General features: G+C 36.1%; 1 protein-coding gene across 2 annotated transcripts in view; it reads right to left on the minus strand.

Annotated features, from left to right (window-relative positions):
• Positions 1–295: 295 nt before the first annotated feature.
• The window catches only part of RAD21 (RAD21 cohesin complex component), a 29,924-nt gene continuing 9,430 nt past the window's right edge, over positions 296–20,789 (minus strand). For both annotated transcript variants that reach the window (XM_040494284.1, XM_040494285.1), the window contains exons 3-14: positions 17,247–17,376; positions 15,977–16,076; positions 13,433–13,539; positions 12,547–12,753; positions 11,945–12,070; positions 11,486–11,608; positions 9,194–9,417; positions 7,677–7,836; positions 7,092–7,240; positions 4,410–4,559; positions 3,037–3,120; positions 296–2,016 (exon numbers count right to left, since the gene is read on the minus strand). In XM_040494284.1, the coding sequence (XP_040350218.1) occupies positions 1,825–2,016; positions 3,037–3,120; positions 4,410–4,559; positions 7,092–7,240; positions 7,677–7,836; positions 9,194–9,417; positions 11,486–11,608; positions 11,945–12,070; positions 12,547–12,753; positions 13,433–13,539; positions 15,977–16,076; positions 17,247–17,376 (1,752 nt within the window). In that variant the 3' untranslated portion in view covers positions 296–1,824. The remainder of the gene's footprint in view (positions 2,017–3,036; positions 3,121–4,409; positions 4,560–7,091; positions 7,241–7,676; positions 7,837–9,193; positions 9,418–11,485; positions 11,609–11,944; positions 12,071–12,546; positions 12,754–13,432; positions 13,540–15,976; positions 16,077–17,246; positions 17,377–20,789) is intronic.

Here is a 20,789-nt window from a genome sequence, read left to right on the forward strand (position 1 = left end):
GTCATAATTTGCAGGTACTTAGCAGTTACAGGGATATATCTGTGCCCCAAAGATTCCTCAGCACTAGCTATTGGTTACTTTCATTTTAATTACATGCTAATATATATCATTACTGTATATCTACCCAAGTTTCAGATCATATGGCCCTTCTGTTGACAAGGACACTGATCTTTCATTTTTTTAACCCAAGACTTGAAAAATTCACTATCTGTATGAACAATTATTCTAGAGAAGGCAAAAGATGAGGCATAATTAACATTTTCCTGGGGAACACGATCAACAAAATACTCCAAAATTTACAGCTTATAACACAACTTTTATTAGAAAAGTTATACATAACATAGCATCAACTATTTTCAAGAACAATATTAAACCCGATAAGCAACAAAACCAGACTAACAAAATGTGTTAACAAGAAACTAATGACCTTTCTATAATCAAACATTCAATTATCTACAATGACTTTTTACAAAGGGAGAAAAATCCATGGTTTACAGGCACATATTGAAAATAAAGCTGCAATAGCAATTTTATACAATTACCATTCTCAAGAAACTGAATCATCAAAACAGTAATTACGAGTTCACTAATTTAAAACATTTCACATAATTTAAAATTATTGGGTATACACTGAAGTCTGAGTTTGAAAAGTGATTTTTTTCCACAAAAGTGCCAACATTTAAGCTAGAACTTTCAGTGTAATTTTGCCCTAAAAAGTTAAGACATATTTTGAGAATCATAATAGTCACATTATTTCTGGTGCTATCTGGTCTGTTAATAATAAAGCCTTTATTTGGATGTTTTTCTTAAATTACAGGAAACCGGATATAGGATTTCTGTTGCAAAGCCATTAAAAATAAAGTTCCAAACATAGGAGTGTGCAGCATTGGGAAAAGATCAGTACTAAAACTTGTAATAAATATCAGAGAAGCCATTAGTTATTAACAGCATTGTCTGCTTAAGGGCTAAGTCAACCAGGTGTATAATTTCCCATCAGTCTGTCCTTTTAGTTGGCATAGCAATTTCTATTTTCATGATCTGAATACTCAAATATATCCAAACATCTTTTTAAAACTTTGATTTATAGCTTCTGGAAAGTTATAAAATGTTTTTATATTTATTCTACTCTAAAAAGTCTACTTTGGCTCATTTGAGAGCCTCACTAAAACAACAGATTTCAGGATAGTCAGGTTCATTAAAAAGTTTCAAATGGAATGACTTACAAAATAGAACAATTTAAACCAAGTTCTATCATTTTGTAGCTGAAGGGTTTTACTTATATATAGCACAATTTCACGTGCCCTCTTGGTCATTACGGAATTACACTTTAAAATGTATCTCAAGAGGACAATTTGTTTTGGGCACCATCTCTAAAAATAGGTGTTAAAATTGCCAGTGTTACTAGTGGGAAAAGATGACTTCTGTCAAAGACTCACACCATAGTTCTTAAACTGTCCAGCGTTTTTTTCCTGACATGTTTTCCTTTCCAATGCAATAATGGAGAACTAAGATAAAAATCCCGACTTTCAACTGCTACTCATCATCACATGCGCCAATATTGCACACAACTGTTCTGAACTGTTAAAATGATCTTCTGGGTCCTCGGGTGTGCTTGTTTCTCCATCAGAACACAAACACATCCATATAAGCAGTTTCCCTTAAAGATGAAACTGATAAATTTAAAATACTGGAAAATGAAGAAAAAGGCAGAGACTTTGTACAGACAAAAATCTAAATTTTCTCAAAGGGTTTTGTGTGCCCTACACATGGGGGCAATTTGTATACACTAGTGAAATGAACACTAGCTATAATGCTTCTAGCTGCTCAAATAATGTGGAACCTTGGTCCAGGTGTTGCAATGATGTCACTGTATGGTTCTTCCTGTGTCAGCTCGATAGCTTGTTGCTTTTTAAGAACCAAAAAACTGTAGAATTTTGCTGCAGCTTGCTTTCTGTTTGTGTTTCGACATAACTCAAGCAAACTGATAGATTCAGCTCCAGTTTTAGCAAGAGCTCGCTGAAATAAAACAAAGGAAGAATTAAAGTAATCTCACAGGTAAGTGCTATTTTTTTTTTTTTTTAATGTTTGAGAGCCAGAGCAGGGGAGGGGCAGAGAGAGACAGGGAGACACAGAATTGGAAGCAGGCTCCAGGCCCTGAGCTGTCAGCACAGCCTGATGTGGGGCTCGGAACTTATGAGCTGTGAGATTATGACTTGAGCTGAAGTTGGACACTGAACCGACAGCCCCAGTAAAGTGCTAATTTTAAAAAGATGCTAATTTTGGATACTAGGAAGAGTATACTATGTATTCTGGTGGGAGTGGACTTTTTTCAATAGTGAAGGTAAAGGGGAAAAGCAAATGTGATACGATAGTAAAACTGAGCACTAACTCTTCCTAAGATTTCAACTTATTTTTTTTAATGTCTTTGAGAGAGACAGAATGAGTGGGGGAGGGGCAGAGGGAGACACAGAATCCGAAGCAGGCTCTGAGCCAAAGTCAGGTGTTTAACTGACTGAGCCACCCAGGCGCCCCTCAGCTTATTTTTAAAATCTCTCGATCCTTTGACTCTATTTTGGGAAACCTTAAGCAACATGCCTGGTATTTCACAGATGCTCAAATAATGATCCAACAAATACATTCAACGATCACTAAAAAGCAGCAGACACACAGAGGAATTCTATAAGCCACCACCAGTTTACCTTTGCAGCATAACCACTGCAAAGTGTTCACCTAGATGCTTTCCAGGCTTACTCTTTCTTTTTTAAGGCCTTATTTGTTTGGAGGGGGAGAGGCAGCGTGGAGCCTGACACAGGGCTTGATCCCACAAACTGTGTGATTATGACCTGAGCAGATATCAAGAGCTGGACACTTAATGGACTGAGGCAGCCCAGGCTTACTCTTGGCATATGTATTGGAATACGTTGTGCTGGAAAAAGTGTCACAAACGTAGACTTTCTGGTTATACCATGTTGCTTTTTGAGGGAGCAATGTCAAGTTTTCACTCAAGTCTTTCTAAGTCTGGACTGGCACACGTACCTGAAGACCATGAAGCATCTGCTGAGTCCTTTTATTCCATCTTCTTTCTTCTTGATCCTGATCACCTCCGGAAGCATCTTCATCCTGAATGAAAATGACCCCACCCGACACATAAAAAAGCTGACAAAAGTGTTCTGCAAAATGAATTATTTCCTTTATCCTGAAAGGTCTAATTTAAATTGTGTATTGAGTAACAGAAAATATCTGTGTCTAGTATGAACTTGCCTAACTTAGAGAAGAAAGTCTTCTGTACCTGTAAGCAAACACTTAACTGAATATATAGCTCATCTCCTTGCGGACTAGTACCAAAGAGCATACAGATTAGCAGATGAGGAAGTACTACTGGTCTGGATAGTGTTTTAAAAGAAATGGGCTAATACTTGATTTTGCTTGAGCTGCCTGGCTCCCAGTCACCTGCAGACCTGTCTTCTGTGAAGCTGGCATGGAGCGACTGCTGAGACCTGCTATGCCGGAACTACATACCCCATTTCCAAGAACCGGGAGTTTACAGCTTCATACATAATAAAATGCACAAGAATTTTAAATACTGACTCAACACAGTCTGAGATAATGTGGCATACATTAGTGCATAAAAAGAGTAGCAGCTCTGGGGCTAAATCCTGACTGTAAAAAAAGGTGGTACTCAAGCACTAAATGGTTATAAAATCTATGGTTGGCATAATGATGATAAATTATAAATACAGATACTCATGAAAATATATACCCAATCCATAACCTTTAGTCTTAGAAGAAATTTAAACTTCCTGGAAGATATTAACATTTTTATTGTAAATTTAAAATATCTGACAGCATCAAAATAATAAATCCTAAGTTACCTAGAACAGCTTCAAAGGTCCAGAAAGACCCCAAACAGCCAAGAAAAGCCATTCTCAAAGCACCTCTTCTTTTAAAAAAATAAAGCCATTCAAACCTTTCTTTTAGCCAAGTCACATCTCACCCCAATCTAATGAAAACAAAACTCATGGAAAATGGTTATGTGATTTCCAGGCCACAGAGAGCGAGGTCATACCAGAGGCAGACACTAATAGTAAGAATTGGCCACAAGATAATAAAAGCAGGTACAAACCACCTAGACTTTAAGAAATCAGTGAGAGGGCAGTCGTGTGTCCTTCAAAAGCCCACAAGGGAAACAATGAGGTATAGCAGAGCATAAAACTTGATGTTCTTAATGATGATCCAGATCATTAAGAATTTGGTTAAATTTTGTTTATGTGTGAACATTTTTCATCACTGTGATGCTCAACATCAATTACCTTAGCTCTAATATGAGAAGTAAAAGAGAGCTGTTTTAAGATTTTTGCTAAATCTGGGATGGGAATTTATTCATCAGATCTTTTCCAATATTTCCTTACCTCCTCCTCCTCATCATCTTCCTTCTCCTTCTCTTTCTCCTTCTCTTTCTCTGGTAGAAGTTCTAACTCTGGAATTAACTGACAGATATTTGGAGGCTCTTCTGGGGGCAGCTCTACAGGGGGGATTTCCACCTGCTCTACCTGCTGGGGCTGAAACAGTAGAAAGAAATACTGGGTCATATTGCCATACTTCCTTAAAACCAAAACTTGATGATCTGTTCTTCTTAAAGAGCTTTAACATTAGGGTACAGAAGAAATTAATCATAGAAGTGTTGTGTTCTTATACTTACTTTTTAGGCATCAAATACCTATAAAGTCCATGTGAGCAAGTTGTAAATCACAAGAAAAACCAGGAACAGAAAACCCCCAGAGCTTTGTCTAGTAGCATTTTAGGAAAAACCATACAAAACAGACCCACCCACTAACTCTAAGGCAACACAAAAAGGCTTTAACGTTAAATAGCCTGTACTATCAACCATTACTACATACAACTGTCTTAAGATTATTACAACTAAGCATGGGCTTGCCTTGGAGCTCTTACTGGCAGCAAATTAAAGGAATGAGGAGACTATCTTTCTGAGTCCATCTCTTGAATATCCTTCCTCTCACAGGCTTAATGTAAACAGTGAAGAACATTACAAAACAAGTTCCTCCAGGACAGTAGTACTAGAGTAACTCTCTTGATACCTGTTTCCACCCTCATTCCTGAGCTCATACAGGAAGATGCTCTCCTTGACAACTCTACCATCAGAGGGCACAGGAAACTAGTTCTTAAAATTGGCAGAGGAATCTTCTGCCAAAACCTCCTGATGGAGGCTGAACCAAGAGCCTAAGGTTATAAAAAATCATCCTTTTGCCCAGATTTATTCTATAAACTTAGGATTAGGGAGCCTCACACTACACCTTACTCCCTTTATACTTATTTTAGTTTTCCTATCCTACATGAACTTAAGGGTAGCCAGATGTTACTTCATGACAAGTATATTCTGATTATTTAATAAGACAGCCTAAAACGGTCTCATACTACAGGAACCTGGAACAGAATAGAGAGCCCAAGAATCAACCCATGTATATAGCCTACAACGTGGAAATCTTATTTCAATAGTGGTTCTGGAAAAACTGGACCCCTATCTTACACCACACACACAAATCAACTCAAAATGTATTAAAGACTTGAATGTAAGATCTGAAACCACAAAACTACTAGGAGAAAACATAGGATGGGTAAGCTCCTCAAAATAGGTCTTGGCAATAAAAGCACAAATAGACCTACATCAAACTAAAAAGCTCTGCAAAGGATGCTACGGATAAAAGGAAAAGGCAGTCTATAGAATGGAAAAAAATCTTTGCAGATCATTTATCTGATAAGGGGTTAATATCCCTAATAAAGAATTCACACAATTCAAGAGCAAAAATAAAACCAGTTTGATTCAAAAATGGACACAGGAGGTGAATAAACATTTTCCAAAGACCCTAGAGATGGTCAAAAGGTCCATGAAATGGTGCTCAACATCTTTGAAGCAAGGAAATGCAAATCAAAACCACAATGAAGGATCCCCTCACACTGTTAGAATGACTAGCATCAAAAGAGAAACCCTTGTGCACTGTTGGTGCAGCCACTATGGAAAACTGTATGAAGGTTCCTTAAAAGATTAGAACAGCACTTCCACTTCTGGGTATTTATCCAACAGAAATGAAATCACCACCTTCAACAGTTATTTGCACCCTCATGTTCACTGCAGCATTATTTATAACAGCCAAGACATGAAAACAATGTGTCCATTAATGGATAAAGAAGATATAATACATATACTATGGAATATTTACCACGAGAAAGAAAATCCTGCCTTTTGTAACAACATGGATGGACTATAAAGGCATTATGCTACTTGAAGTAAGTCAGAGAAAGACAGATACTGTATGCTCTCACAGGTAGAATAAAAAAAGGTTAATTCATAAAAGAGTACAACAGTAGTTACTAGAGGTTAAGAAGATGGTCCAACAGTATAAACTTACAGTTGTAAGTTCTGGAGATCTAACACAGTATGGTGATCTTACAAGTTCTCAGGACAAGAAAAAAAGAATCATGTAAGACAATATATATATGTATGTGTGTTGGGAAATGATTCCATAATATCAAATCATTATGTTGTATACTGTAAAGTAATAAGTATGTCATTTGTATCCGTCAAACTGGAAAAAACTGTTCAATCTTGCTGACAAGAAGAAAACCTATTAAAAAACTGGCCAGACACCTGGAACTAGGTGTTAATTACAAAAGTGACAAACCACTTTACTCATGACATATTTGATACTTAAAGAATTTAACAGGTTCTATATAATGATTTTCATCTTTAATCTAGAATTGTCAGATTCACCTGGACTATTGCCTGAGAAAGAAAATTAAATAAATAATAAACTGGACCCAAGTTCAGAATCAAGGATTTCACATTAACCAAGGATGGTCATGTTAGGCCCCTCTGAAACAAAACTATCTAAGAAGAGTCAGAAAGGCTCAAACTCCCAGATATCTTCTCCCACTTAGGGCACACTGTGTTCACATCTTCGGTTGCCATTCTTTCTCTCTAGACCCATTCCCTGCCATTAATACTTCATAAGAGCTCCTTAGATAACCTTATTACTAGGGATCTAAAATTCTTAATGACTGATATGCTTACTTACAGGGATCACAGGCTCTGGGTCAATTTGTCCTGCTTTTCGCTTCACTCCCTGGGGAGGCGGTGGGGGCATGGCTGAGTCATCCAAGTTTGTCCTGCTGGTCTCCATCACGGACTCCTGGAGGCGGCTTGGTTCTTCCAAAATGGGCTCATCTGCAATTGGTCATATGAAGAGGACATGTGGATAATACAGTCTTTAATAATATTTTAGAGAATTTACTTTTAATATTAATATATTAAGAGTACTTTTTCTCTAATGAAGAAGGCCAAATAAATTTTTACCACCTCTCCCCCCAACAAATATTGCTCAAGTTGTCAATACATTTAAAGGTGGAAAAGGGCCTTAAAAGGACAAGTTTCACCACCTCCAACCCAATGCAGGATAATCCTTTTAGCAGAAGATTACTCAGCCAGTCCTACTTTAAACCTTTCCAAAAACAGAAAGCTTATATTTAACAAAGAAATCGAACGCTATAGTAAGGAATGTATTTCCAGGTCCAAAAATTTGAGTATACCCCTTTGTTCCCGATTTCTTCTACTCTGCCAATATACAGGTAAGTCATCAAGGAACTATTCTAACAGAACATACCGATAACATCACGCTGCTGGTGCTGCTGCTGCTGGTCCTCTCTGGGAACCTCTGGATTTTCAAATTCTTTGAGGAATTCATCCAAATTATCAGCCTCTCCTCCTTTCCTCCTTTTTCTAAGATCTTCTGGTACTAGTGGTGTAAGACAGCGTGTAAAGAGCTAGGGAAAAAAAAAATCTCAATTATAAAATAAAAATCATATTAAAATCCACCACTGACATTTCTATTTTCCATTAAGTACATTTTAATATAGTTGTATGATTTCTACTTCACGTTAAATCCACACTTCATTCCGTCTTAATTTTTAAATACAGGTTAACAAATTATTAAGTACAGCAATTTCAGAAAAATCAATAAAGAAAAACTATCCACTATCCTATAACCTGGAGAGAACACTAAAATTTTAAATTTGTTTGCCTGCAGTTTATTTTCATATTCATACACTTACTCTAACTGGAAACATACCAAGTGGTTTTACATACTGTTTTTTTTTCACTTAGTTAATAAGATTTCCATATAATACTATCACTTTTAATTTTTAATATTCCACAGAGTGGAGATATATATGTACACGTGTACATACCACATTTGAACCATTTTTTTGCTATTTTGTTGTTGCTCTATTGCAAACACTGTAATGGACCATACTCACAGAAACGGTTTTCCATATTTTGAATTACTTCCTTAGGAATTTTCCTAATAATGAGATCACTAAGTCAAAGAGTAGAAATACCTTAAAGACTTTCTTCCAAATAATTCCATCACTCAGATTCCAATAAATAAATTTTACAATAGCATTGCTGCTCTGAAATACTTTCTAGTAATATCTATCGTAAAATCAATTCTATGCATATTTCAACTTTAGAATAACAGTCTAATAGTACTGCTTCACTCAGCATTCTCCACTTTTGGACCTTGTTTTGGAATAGTATGGAACCTAAAATGAGTAGAAAAGAGCCTAGAGATGAAAGTAATTCTTATTAAATAAATTTAAAGCCAGATAGTTTTGTTTTGTTTTGTTTTGAGAGTGAGCAAGTGCACAAGCAGGGGAAGGGCAAAGAGAGAGAATCCCAAGCAGGCCTCAAACCCACAAACCATGAAATTGTGACCAGAGTGGAAACCAAGTGTTGGACGCTCAGTGGACTGAGCCACCCAGGCGCCCCATCAGAGAATTCTTTATTCCAGGAAAAGGAGAACCACGCCATGGTTTGGCTTGAAAGCGGTATCTAAGGATTGTAGACTTGAAGCACAGTGTATGCTAAGGTAATAGAATTAGTAATTTATCAGAGAGAGGTTGAGGAGAGAGAATTATTAAAAACCACAGCAGCTTTTTCATACAGAAAAAATTCCTTCTGCATCTTTTAGAAATGCAGGTGTCAACACAATCTTTCCGATAGGTTATGTTCAGTATATTGTGATTTAAGTAAAAAAAAGTGCCATATAGTTGAAAATACTTGATCGAAAATGATTCAAAAGTTTTAAAAATTAACTTAAAAAAATTCTGCAAACTCTATTACCTTCAGTAGTCTGTTATTCCATAAAGGCTGAGCAGGTAAGGAGAAGAGTTTTTCCACTCCCCCTGTTTCTTTCCACATCATCAATTTCTTGGTGGGCGGTGCCAGATCCAAAGTAGTAACAATATCAGAATAATCACTGAGCTGGGCTCTAATGGTCTTACTATCCAACTCTTTGACACTATCAACAATCAGCTTCCTCTTCCTCTTGGCTTTTGTTTCTTTGACTGGAATGATAGAAGAAAATAAGGTCATTTTCCTGTGAGGCCATCATGAAATAAAGAGCCACCAGAGTTGGTCTCATTGTATCCCTGCTTTTCTATACACCTGGTAGAAAAACATCAAGAGGGCAGAATCCATTTTAACTTATGTTTCTGCAGTACCATGTAGAATAGAGACTGGCATACACAATAGGTGCTTGATAAAAATTTGCTGAATGAATATTTATAGACTTTAGGCACAAAATGAGTAAAATAATTCAAGTGCCAATATATTTTTCCCATGTAGGTTTACAGTGTAAAAAGGAACCTATCATACTTGATTCAGATCTGGGCTCAAGAACTGGGTTTTGTAATTTATTATTACCCAAGTGACCACTTAGAAAAGTTAACTTCATCTTGCTTATCCCTTTATTTTCTCACTTGAAATAATGCCAACCACTTATAGGAGTTGTAAAATACTTAGTCTTCTGTAAATGGTTGCAATTATGATTTTTAGTGGAGAAGTTACAAGTCACATATGGCACTTGTACAAGCAGACTGATGAAGTAAAACAAAAGCCCACACCCAGATGGACCTGGAGCTCTACTCTCAATCCTGCCTGTACACTCACTCGTAATCCTTACCAAAAACTCAGCAAAGTAGGCAGCATTCTCTCAATTTCTTAGGCTACAAATTCCTCAACATCACATCCTGTCAGAAATGTTATACCTCCACGATTTTTATGCATAAAACATTCAGGGAGTTCAGAATTCAAGATTCAAAAAGATGTTATACAGTGACAGCCCCTGTACAACACTTATTCTCCAGCTACTGAGTTCCCGTCTCTGAAAGTTGAAGTTCTTAAAACAGACTGCAAATCCTGATTATTATTATTATTTTTTTTTTACTATTTTTTTAGAGAGTGCAAGTCAGGGGGGAGGGGCAGAGTGAGGGGGACAGAGGATCCCAAGTGGGTTCTGTGCTGACAGGCTGACGGTAACGAGCCTGATGTGGGGCTCAAACTCACAAACTGCAAGATTACAACCTGAGCCGAAGTTGGACGCTCAACTGAACCACTCAGGCGCCCTCTGATTATCCTATTTTAACCAGTGCGGTGTACCTATTTTGCCTTATTTTTGGCTCTCTACAAAATCGGTCACTAATACAGTACATATTGTACTTACTCCTGCTCCCCTAATTAGTACTTAAGTTCTATGGGATAAAGACTTGTTCTTTGTTCTATTTGCAGTTTCTAAATAGATGTCTACCAAGCACTCTTTATATACCAGAAGCCCAAGGCAATTTTTGGTGATCAAATTCTAGTTTTAGGTAGAAAAAAAGTTTATCTTGTTCTATTTAAAAGTGATAGCTGTATCCTGAATTATAGTGTAACTAATTTCAAGTATTCACCCCAAAGTACCCATAAACCATCTAGAAATTTTAGTTTCACATCTAATTTACCAATCTTAAATTGCCCCTTTTATTGAGAAACAGCACCCCAGTATGTTTGGCTTTGTTTCTTAATAAGCACTAAAAGTGCTTATTTTAGAATCACATTTCCAGTTAAAAAAATAAAAATAAGAGGGTGGGTGATGGGTATTGAGGAGGGCACCTTTTGGGATGAGCACTGGGTGTTGTATGGAAACCAATTTGACAATAAATTTCATATATAAATAAAAAAATAAAAATAAAAAAAATAAAAAGAGAAAAAAAAAATAAAAAAAATAAAAATAAAAAAAGAATATGCTTAGCTTTTCCCAGATTGTAGCCCAACTCTACAGAACCTAGAACTTTGGAAGGTAATCAATCTTGTAAAATGCCTTGTAATGTTTTCTAATTGTTACCTGTGATCTTTTTTGGGAACCCCCAAAGACTAAGATACACGTTAGCAAAAAACGTGTTCTCTATATTTCAGAGCGACCTGTACAGATATTCTGTAAGATATCTGGATTATAACTGAAGATTCTATAATAGATACCTGACAAAAAGAAAGAAGCTTAGTTATCTAAAACAAGAGTAGCAGATTAGAGAAGAGCAGCCAGAACTAGGACCTTATATTCTAAATTTTATATGTTGAAAAAGTCTGTTTGCTCACCAGTGATATCAATAGGTTCCAAAGCAAAGGCTTCTTCCTCATTTGGAACAAGTGTTGTCTGATCAGTCATAGTTGGCATTGGTTCAACAGGATCCACCGAATCAGGACTATCAGGCCCACCCACTATAAAAACAGAAATTTGGTCACAAAAGCCTTGCGTATGTAATACATCTCCTACAAATGGCAGGACAAAATCCCCTTGAGAAATTGAAAGAAACCCACTGGTACCAATAACCAACACTTTTCTAGTTATGAAGGAGTTGCTCCAGACGTGAACCCTACTGGCCACAAAAGTGGAGGGACAGAGTTAAACATGAAAGAGAATAAGAACCAAACACTGTTTTTAAGAAGATTTACAATTCATTAAAAGCCGGAACTTTTAGTTTACGGTCGTCTACATTAAATACCTTTCTAGCTACCATATAATCATGTCCAGGTCACTGAACAGGAAATGCTTACTTGATACGTTATCATCCTCATCCATATCATCATGTGCAGGCTGTTCTGGCAACATCACACCTGCCTCAGACAGGGCAGGGGGATCGTCAAAGATACCACCATCATTATTACTTATAAGTTTGTCATCTGAAATAGGGAATGTAATTTAGTTATAACTTGAAAAAGAAATGCTAAAAGAATAGCTAATCACTAGGAAATACAATTATATGAAAATCAACCAAATTAAAAAACTTCAACTTCCATCTGTTTCTCTTCAAGGTAGCATACGAAAGTATAAAACCATATACAAAAAAATTTCTCATTCTTAATTTAGATTTTCTGGTTCATATCTCTATTTAAAACATATTTACTTAATATAGATATCAAACACAAATAGAGAAGTTTTAAGAACTAGTAAACCTTAACACTCTGAGACAAGCACCTTTAAGAAAATCAGGTACATCATATTTTTAGGCTAGTTTCAGAGAATTTCAATGAAATCAAATGGTCACAATTCACACATCTGTACCCAAAGAGCTGCTTAAGGCATAAAATTAGTGACTGCTCTAAAACACCACAACTGAACAAGGAAATGTTAAAATAACCACCTTGTTGTGACCTACCTAATATACCACCATCATTTCCTTCTCCAAAATTGTCATCCTTATATTGGTCTTCATATTCTAAATGGTTAATTTTCTCATTCAGATTGCTGGTGCTCTGTTCAGGCTCTAACAGGAGGTTAGAAGCGCTAGTGCTCACTAACATGTCGTCATCCTCAAAAGCGCTGCCTTCTCTCATTATCTCACGATCATCCATTCCAAAGTCGCCTGAACAAATTTTAGTGATAAGGTAAACAAAGTTACAAACATCACTGTTATAAAAGAAAGCACCTAACGATTTATGATAATTGTGATGCCACATCTACTTATGGAAGTCTTACTTGAGTATTAAAACATCTAGTTTAAACTTTAAACCTTTAGCATTTATATTTCATAAACTGATTCTGGGGCATGACTAGCAAATTCAAAAGTAGGATCCATATTTACATCATCTTAAATATATCAGGTAAATTTAACTATGTATGTAGGTTAGGTTGCATAAATACTCAGATTTTGTTACAATGTGTTTTCATCAAGAAAATACTCCCGCTAACTTGTTTTACACACTATTCAAAACGAGTAGTAGGTACATAATGAAATTGTTCCAAAGTGATTAGTTTAAATGTATTACTTCAATATTCAAACTTTTCACACAGATCCATACATAGATTCTATCACTGTGTATGGGGGGCAGGAGTAGACGAAATCAAGTTTGGTGCATAAATGGAAATGACGGTTCATATACTGGTAGGAAGGCAAATTCTTTTTTTGATGAAAATACAGGAGATAAAATTTTTTCTGTCATCATAAATGTAACATATGTCTGGGTTTTCTTTTTCAAATTGCTAGTAGTGCAACAACATAATTCTAACATTAGCTAGTGTCTAGTGATCTGTTTCTCTATTACCAAAATCATTTTCTTGTAGAATACTGATGTTCCCAACTTCTTCTCTCATGGTTATTTCTTCCACTCTACTCTGGTTCAGGCTGAACTGCTGGGCCACATCTATGTCACTTTAAAAGAATTTCAAATACATTTTAGTTTCAAGTCTTACTGTAACGCGTATACATATATACATATATATACGTATATACATATATATACATGTACATATACGTATATATACGTATATGTATGTGTGTGTGTGTGTGTGTGTATATATATATATATATAAAATCCTAATTCTCTCTATAAGGAAAAAACATGCACACAAGTTATCATGTTTTATAAGTCTTAATATAGAATACTAAATACAATTAAAGAATCTTTCAGTTTTTTTTTTAACGTTTATTCATTTTTGAGAGATGGAGAGAGACAGAGCATGAGTGGGGGAGGGGCAGAGAGAGAGGGAGACACAGAATCCGAAGCAGGCTCCAGGCTCTGAGCTGTTAGCACAGAGCCCGATGCAGGGCTCGAATCCATGAACTGTGAGATCGTGAACTGTGAGATCCCAACCTGAGCTAAAGTTGGGATGCTTAACTGACTGAGCCACCCAGGCACCTCTACAATTTAAGAATTTTAACAGTGATTCGGAATTTATTTTGTATGCTTATTTAAAAATCCTAAGTGACCGGCAGGCAAAACAGAATATGCTGAAATCACTACATAAGGTAATAGAGTATACAGAGGAAAAACTTAGAAGTGCATGGTCTAGACAGGCAGGAGTTTTCATCAGGGTTGTGAAACTTACAGGTGTTACGAACACTGAAGCTACCCAGCTTTTCTGAGACTTTCTTCTTCTAACAAATAATCTCTATTATTTAAAAAATATTAAATAAAAAACATGTAACATTAAACAATGTAGAATATCAGGAAAATTCAGAATGTAAATGCTTCAAAACAAAACATCTGTTTTTTTTTGTTTTTTTTGTTTTTTTTAGCAAATGCCAATAAAAACACAAGAGACTTCTGAAACATACCAACCAAATGCAGCTTACAGAATGTGTACAGACCCTAACTTAAACTGGGGGGAAAAAGGCCTATGTGTCAACAGGGACATTTGAATGCTGACTGGATATCACATTAAAGAAATATTGTATTTTTAAGATGGGATGTTGTTATGGATATATTTAGAAAATTCCTGGGGCGCCGGGGTAGCTCAGTCGGTTAAGTGTCCGACTTCGGCTCAGGTCATGATCTTATGGTTCGTGGGTTCGAGCCCCATGTCGGGCTCTGTGCTGACAGCTCAGAGCCTGGAGCCTGCTTCAGATTCTGTGTCTCCCTCCCTCTCTGCCTCTTCCCAATTTGTGCTCGCTCTCTCTCTTTCTCAAAATTAAATGTTAAAAAAAAAAATTAAAAAAAAAAAATTCCTTACCTCAAAAGAGATACATACTGAAGTATTTACAGAGAAAGGAAGATCTATATTCTTTAAAACAATCCAGTGTGTGTTGGAGGTTGAATTGGGGAAATACATATGAAATAAAACTGGCAACATATTCAAATTAAACAACAGTGCATGGGGTTCATTATACTAATCTAATTTTTGGCTGTTAAATTTCCATGATAAAAATTTTTTAAAAATGGAAGTTTAAGAGGAAAAAGAAAACAGGAAAGGAGCTAGATAGCACCTAGCATTATTTCACACACACACAAAAATAAATCAGGAGTCATAGATCATTTTACAAAGCAGAAAAATTTGTCAAAAAAAAAAAATGGGGCATAGTGTAAGAGTTTTCTGGTTGTCACTTGTGCTACTAAATCACATGGAAAGTTATAGGCACATTCCCTGTCATGGTAACAGCTGGATTTTGAGGACTTGAGAAAAGAGAAATATACTACAATATTATGCTAGAACGGTCATCTCCGTACAACTTCCTCAATTGGATGTTGTGACAATGACCCTTTCTTGCTCTTTAAGTTAGCTTGGCAAAGAGGATAACTGTAGATGACTTTAATATGTACCTCCAGAGAAAAATCATGAACCAATAGTTCATGTTTACTAATATCCTTATGTAAAGCACAAACCTGGGAAACTGTTTACACAAGCTTTGGCCTAAGCACATGTGAATTCTCCTATCTTAGCTTTGTTAAAGTTGACATCTGTACAGTTTTCTTACAGAAGAAACAATTCTAGGTTATATGTTTCATATTTATACATTATCCTAATTGAAAGCTTATACATTTGAGCCTCATGTTAATTTGGTGTCAAAACATTCCAAGGAAGGGGCGCCTGGGTGGCTCAGTCGGTTGAGCGTCCAACTTCAGCTCAGGTCATGATCTCAGTGTTGGTGGGTTCGAGCCCCGCATTGGGCTCTGCACTGACAGCTCAGAGCCTGGAGCCTGCTTCCGATTCTGTAACCCCCTTTCTCTGCACCTCCCCCCTTGCACTGTGTGTGTCTGTCTCTTGAAAATAAATGTTAAAAAAAAAACATTCCATGGAAAACTATACATGTGGAAACCAATAATGTTATTTGTAGACCAAGTCAACAATTAAAAGAGGGAGAGACATACTCTAAGTCAGGCAGTGGCTGATCAAAGTCATGAAATTCTTCAGGTAAGGTAATAGCATTGTAAGCAGCTTCTCGATTTTCTTCAGGTAGGTCAACAACACCTGGAAAGGAAATGGTAAGCTTGAAGGCCTGGTTATATCACAGGTTATCTAGGGATGAGAGGAAGGTAAAGTCAGTATGATCTCCTAAGGTTATAGTCCTGAAAGATTGATAATGTATGCAAAGTACCACCAAAGCTCAAGTACTTTTGTTTTTCTATACTCATAAGCCAAATTACTTGCTTTCCAAAAAAAGTCAAAGCACTAATAACGCATTAAGGTGGTAAGTCTTGGAAAGGACATGACAAATAAATATTAATAACAGTTTTCTTCATAAACATGACATTTATGAAGAAGGGGAATGACTGGAAAGGAACACCCTAAATATCAAGAGGAGTTGGTTATTTTAGGGTAAGTGGGATTACATTATTTTGGTTTTCCTTATATTCTTCAGTGTATGCTAAAAACGCATTGCTTTAAATAAGGAAAAATAAAAAAGCATGGTTACTTAAGCAAAATGCAATTACCTACATGTTAGAAATCATTCAAGTACCATAGCCTCTACCTAAACAATTGGCTTTTAAATAAAATCTTAGATCTCAAAAATCTCACTGTTCATATGTTAAAATAAATTGAAGTAGTAAAACATAACTTCGGTAAAAACTACCATATAAGGCATCTCTTCATTATTTTAATTAGAATAAAATTCCATCATTGTTTTAAAAATTACAAAATGACATATGAATTCAGATATCATAATTATTATCTATGCAGATGGAAATTTGGTTGCTAGAATCCAGTTTTAGAGCCAATCACTACCTAAAACAACAAAACACTATAAAGAATGTTTAATAAAAGTCTCAAGTTAAAAGTGAATTTTAAGAATATGCTAAAATTATTTGGGAAAAAAATTTTAAATCCTAAGATTTTCTTAAGTTACATTTAAAAAATTCATGTAACAATCAGCTTTTAACATTTCAACTCTGACTCAGTTCTATGTAAGATAATGAAAAGGCATTTAAAAAGGGGTGACTGCCATAATTCCATATGTACGACTGAAGTGGGTTTCTTCCCTTGAACCACTGCCTCTCCAAGCCTAGCCCTGTTTTTGAAAGGTTCCCCTGTATTAATATTAGAACAAAACAAGTGGAACTAGAATATACGTTTTGCAATTTTTCATACTGCATGAGAAAATCCAAGGTTTAAAAAAAAAAAAAAAAAAGTCAACAATACCTGGCCGAAAAGCCATCTTTATCTTAATGAATGCTTCATTACAGTCTGCAAGGAGATATTTGGCTTTTCTGTGATAGATTCGAACTACTCCCAGTAAGAGATGTCCTGATGTTCGGAGCGCCATCTTCACCTAGGAATAAAACATCAATATTGATCTAATTTACAAAGTTAATATTTTTCGTTTTAGAGGTAATCATACTTCAAAGCTTGTATTCTGTGCAATTGATGGGCAGTTTTCACTTTCTCTCTTCATACTTTTAATCATTTATTTGAAGTTACCTTATAAATCACCTATACTTATTTTACTTGTGCCTTTACCTGTAAATTTCGAGTATCTGTATTGACCAGGACTAGACTAGCAGTAATTCATGAGTGAACACAGACACAAAGGTAGCTATGCAGCAGGTACCAAGGCATCCCACAGACTGCCATCATAAGCACATTAAGGAATGTGTGGCACTTTTGTTTGCCAATCCAGAGCCATTGCTCCTTGCTAGTTAGCTGAACTCTATTTTGTCCGGGGAGTGAATGTTCTCAGCCTTGAAGAACTGTCTCTTTCCTCTTTGCTAATGCTTTTTGAGTGGGCACATAACCCAGTTTAACCAACAAGAAAAAGTATAAAGTATGTCAGCTTCTAAGAGAGATTTTCCCAATAAGAAAAAGAACGCCTCTCTCTTTTTTCCCTCCTGTGTTGTGAGCAGTGGGGTTTGGAGCTGCTTGTAGTCATGAGGCTGTAAGTACAAGAACAAGAAGCCAACAGGAGACTGGTGAGTCCTTAGATGAATGACATCATTGAATGAACTCAACTAAACCTGAATCTTCCTATCTCTAAACTTCTAATTAAGTGACTGTTAATTTCCTCACTGTTTAAGACCTTTTTCACTGAGTTTATCGGTTGACTGGAAGGCATAATAACAGTTGAAAGGTAATGGTAACCCATCTTTTTTTTTTTTGTTTACAAGAAAATACACTCTTCAGCCTGTTTTTTTTTTTTTTTTCCCCTTTCAAGGTAGATCTCAATCAATGCTTGTGTGGGATGAGATGCAGTAGTTGGGAAAAGAAAGCGCAGTAAACACTCAACTAAACAGCATGATTCACAATTCCTGTAGCTAGAATATGGAAAAGTTTTTGAGAACAAGACAACATGAACTCAAACTTTCCCAGATTATTTTCCAAATCATACCATAGATCTCAAATTCTAAGGTAGCAAAGAAAGCTGTTAATCATTTGCTTCAAATATAATTAGTATGTTACTTATAAAATGTTACTTATAAAATGTTATGTTACTTATAAAATGAAACACTGTATTTCTCAGTTATATATGTACTGTCTATAGCAGCCTAGGATTCCATTTACAAGGACTCTGAGGCTCTGTCTTTATGGCAATTTCACATGACTTACAACATAAATTATGAAAGTTACTGCTATTCTTAGTATATCTAAAATTAAAAATTTGTGATCAAATCCAGGACTTATCATCCTTGATATGAAAAGACCCAATTAAAACACTGTTCCTAATGGAAAGAAAGAATCTACTTTTACGATGTGGTCTTAGAAAATTTAATATTGACTGCACCTTTACCTAAGAAAGGAGGAAGGATTTAAAATTAAAACCCACTGCATGCCATTATCTTGTAAAGAATTGGAAACTTTTTAAAAAGGTGGTGTTTGGGCAAAAGATTTCTTTCTGGATGAGTTTGGCTCAGAGTTTAGCAAAGAAGTAGGTAATATGAAGTATGGCCCTTTTTACTGTTGAGCTAGCCCATGTTAAGAGTATAGGTGTAATATGGAACACAGGTTATGTACCCAGGGAAAGCTCTACAGAGGCTACCAGTGGCTGTTCAAACAGAGGAGTGTCGTGAGGGGGCAGAAGCCACACGGTTACAACTGAGCTGTATGTCTGACACTTGTTCTAAAATCCCTCACAAGAACTGGACAAGAGCAAACAACAGACATTTTTGAGTTAGCACACCTGTGGAAATATATATTCTATCAAAATAAAACAAGATCAATCATAAAAACCCACTTAGACGGGTGCCTAAGTGGCTCAATCGGTTGAGCATCCAACTCCTGATTTTGACTCGGGTCATGATCTCACAGTTTGGTTCCTAAGGTTCATGAGTCAGAGGCCCACATCAGGCTCTGGGCTGACAGGGCTGAGCCTGCCCGGAATTCTCTCTCCTTTGCTCTGCCCCTCCCCCACTCACACATGCTCTCTCAAAATAAACACTGAAAAAAACCCACTTAGAAATGGTTTTTAAAGTAAGTTGTTCTTTCTCACACCCTCCACAGTTTTTTACATTATTCTTGAACTGTATGCCTTACTTTGTGGCAACTGCTACATACCTTCACATATCAGATTATCTTGTATTCTTTTGTAGTGCCCCTAAAGGTGTACAAAGTACTCTGCACATACTATGAAAAAATGTTACCCTTTTAAGCCAAATCACCCTCAATATTTGCTTATGGGTGTTAAAAATTAGTCACACATATCAATTTCAAGAAAAGAGCTCAACTTCTCCTTTTTCCATTCACTTCCCTCAGTAAGCATACCTATAAAAAGTAGAAAACCTCATATTCTCATACAATTAGACCAGCAGTGCAAACTGGTACTATCTCCCCACAGAGCAAACTATTAATGCATGTCAGAAATATACCACCTGGCCCATCATTTATCTTCCTAAACATCAACACTAAGGAAAAATTTACAGATGGGAACAAAAGATCAATGAAAATGCAAGACTGGTTTTGATGTATCCTAACCTCACATAGTAAACAATCCTGAGTCAAAAAAAAAGAGGGGGGCATCTGGGTGGCTCAGTCGGTTAAGCATCCAACTTCGGCTCAGGTCACGATCTCATGGTTTGTGAGTTCAAGTACCTTGTCTGGCTCTGTGCTAACAGCTCAGAGCCTGGAGCCGGCTTCAGATTCTGTGTCTCCCTCTCTCTCTCTGCCCCTTCCAGGTTCGTGTTTTCTCAAAAATGAACAACAACAACAACAAAAAGCCCACAGATGTGACCAAAAGATTTTGCAAACAATGTTTATTCAATGGTTATTTTTTAAAAAGAGGAAAATAAACCTGTAGTCCTACCAAGTAGAAAAATCTTTGTAATTTTAATGGTTGCACAGTACAGGACCAGTGGAATTAAAATTCAAAAAATTAGGAAAAATTATAGATTATCTAAAAAAGACACTGGTAAAATAAATAATGTATAATCGAAACAATGAATTACAGGTCTATAATCTTTTATGTTAAATCCTTGGGGCCAAAAGTGTTTTAGAATTAAGAGATTTTTTTATTATTAAGGTAATACAGTGCATACGACATATATTAAGACATTCCCAGGATCATCTAATTCGAGCTGTTTCCAATAATCATTTACATTAGTAGTTCTACAGTGAACATATGAATACACAAATGACCTGTTTCTATGTTTTGTATTTAAATTCTGTGGATAAGAGACCATGACACTATACAATGCAACCATGAAAAATGATGGTAAAGTTATGAACAGAGCTTTTCCTGAATGTAGTCTTGTTATA

The sequence above is a fragment of the Herpailurus yagouaroundi genome, unplaced genomic scaffold (genome assembly GCF_014898765.1).
Source record: "Herpailurus yagouaroundi ecotype Mexico unplaced genomic scaffold, PumYag 186, whole genome shotgun sequence".
NCBI lineage: Eukaryota > Metazoa > Chordata > Mammalia > Carnivora > Felidae > Herpailurus > Herpailurus yagouaroundi.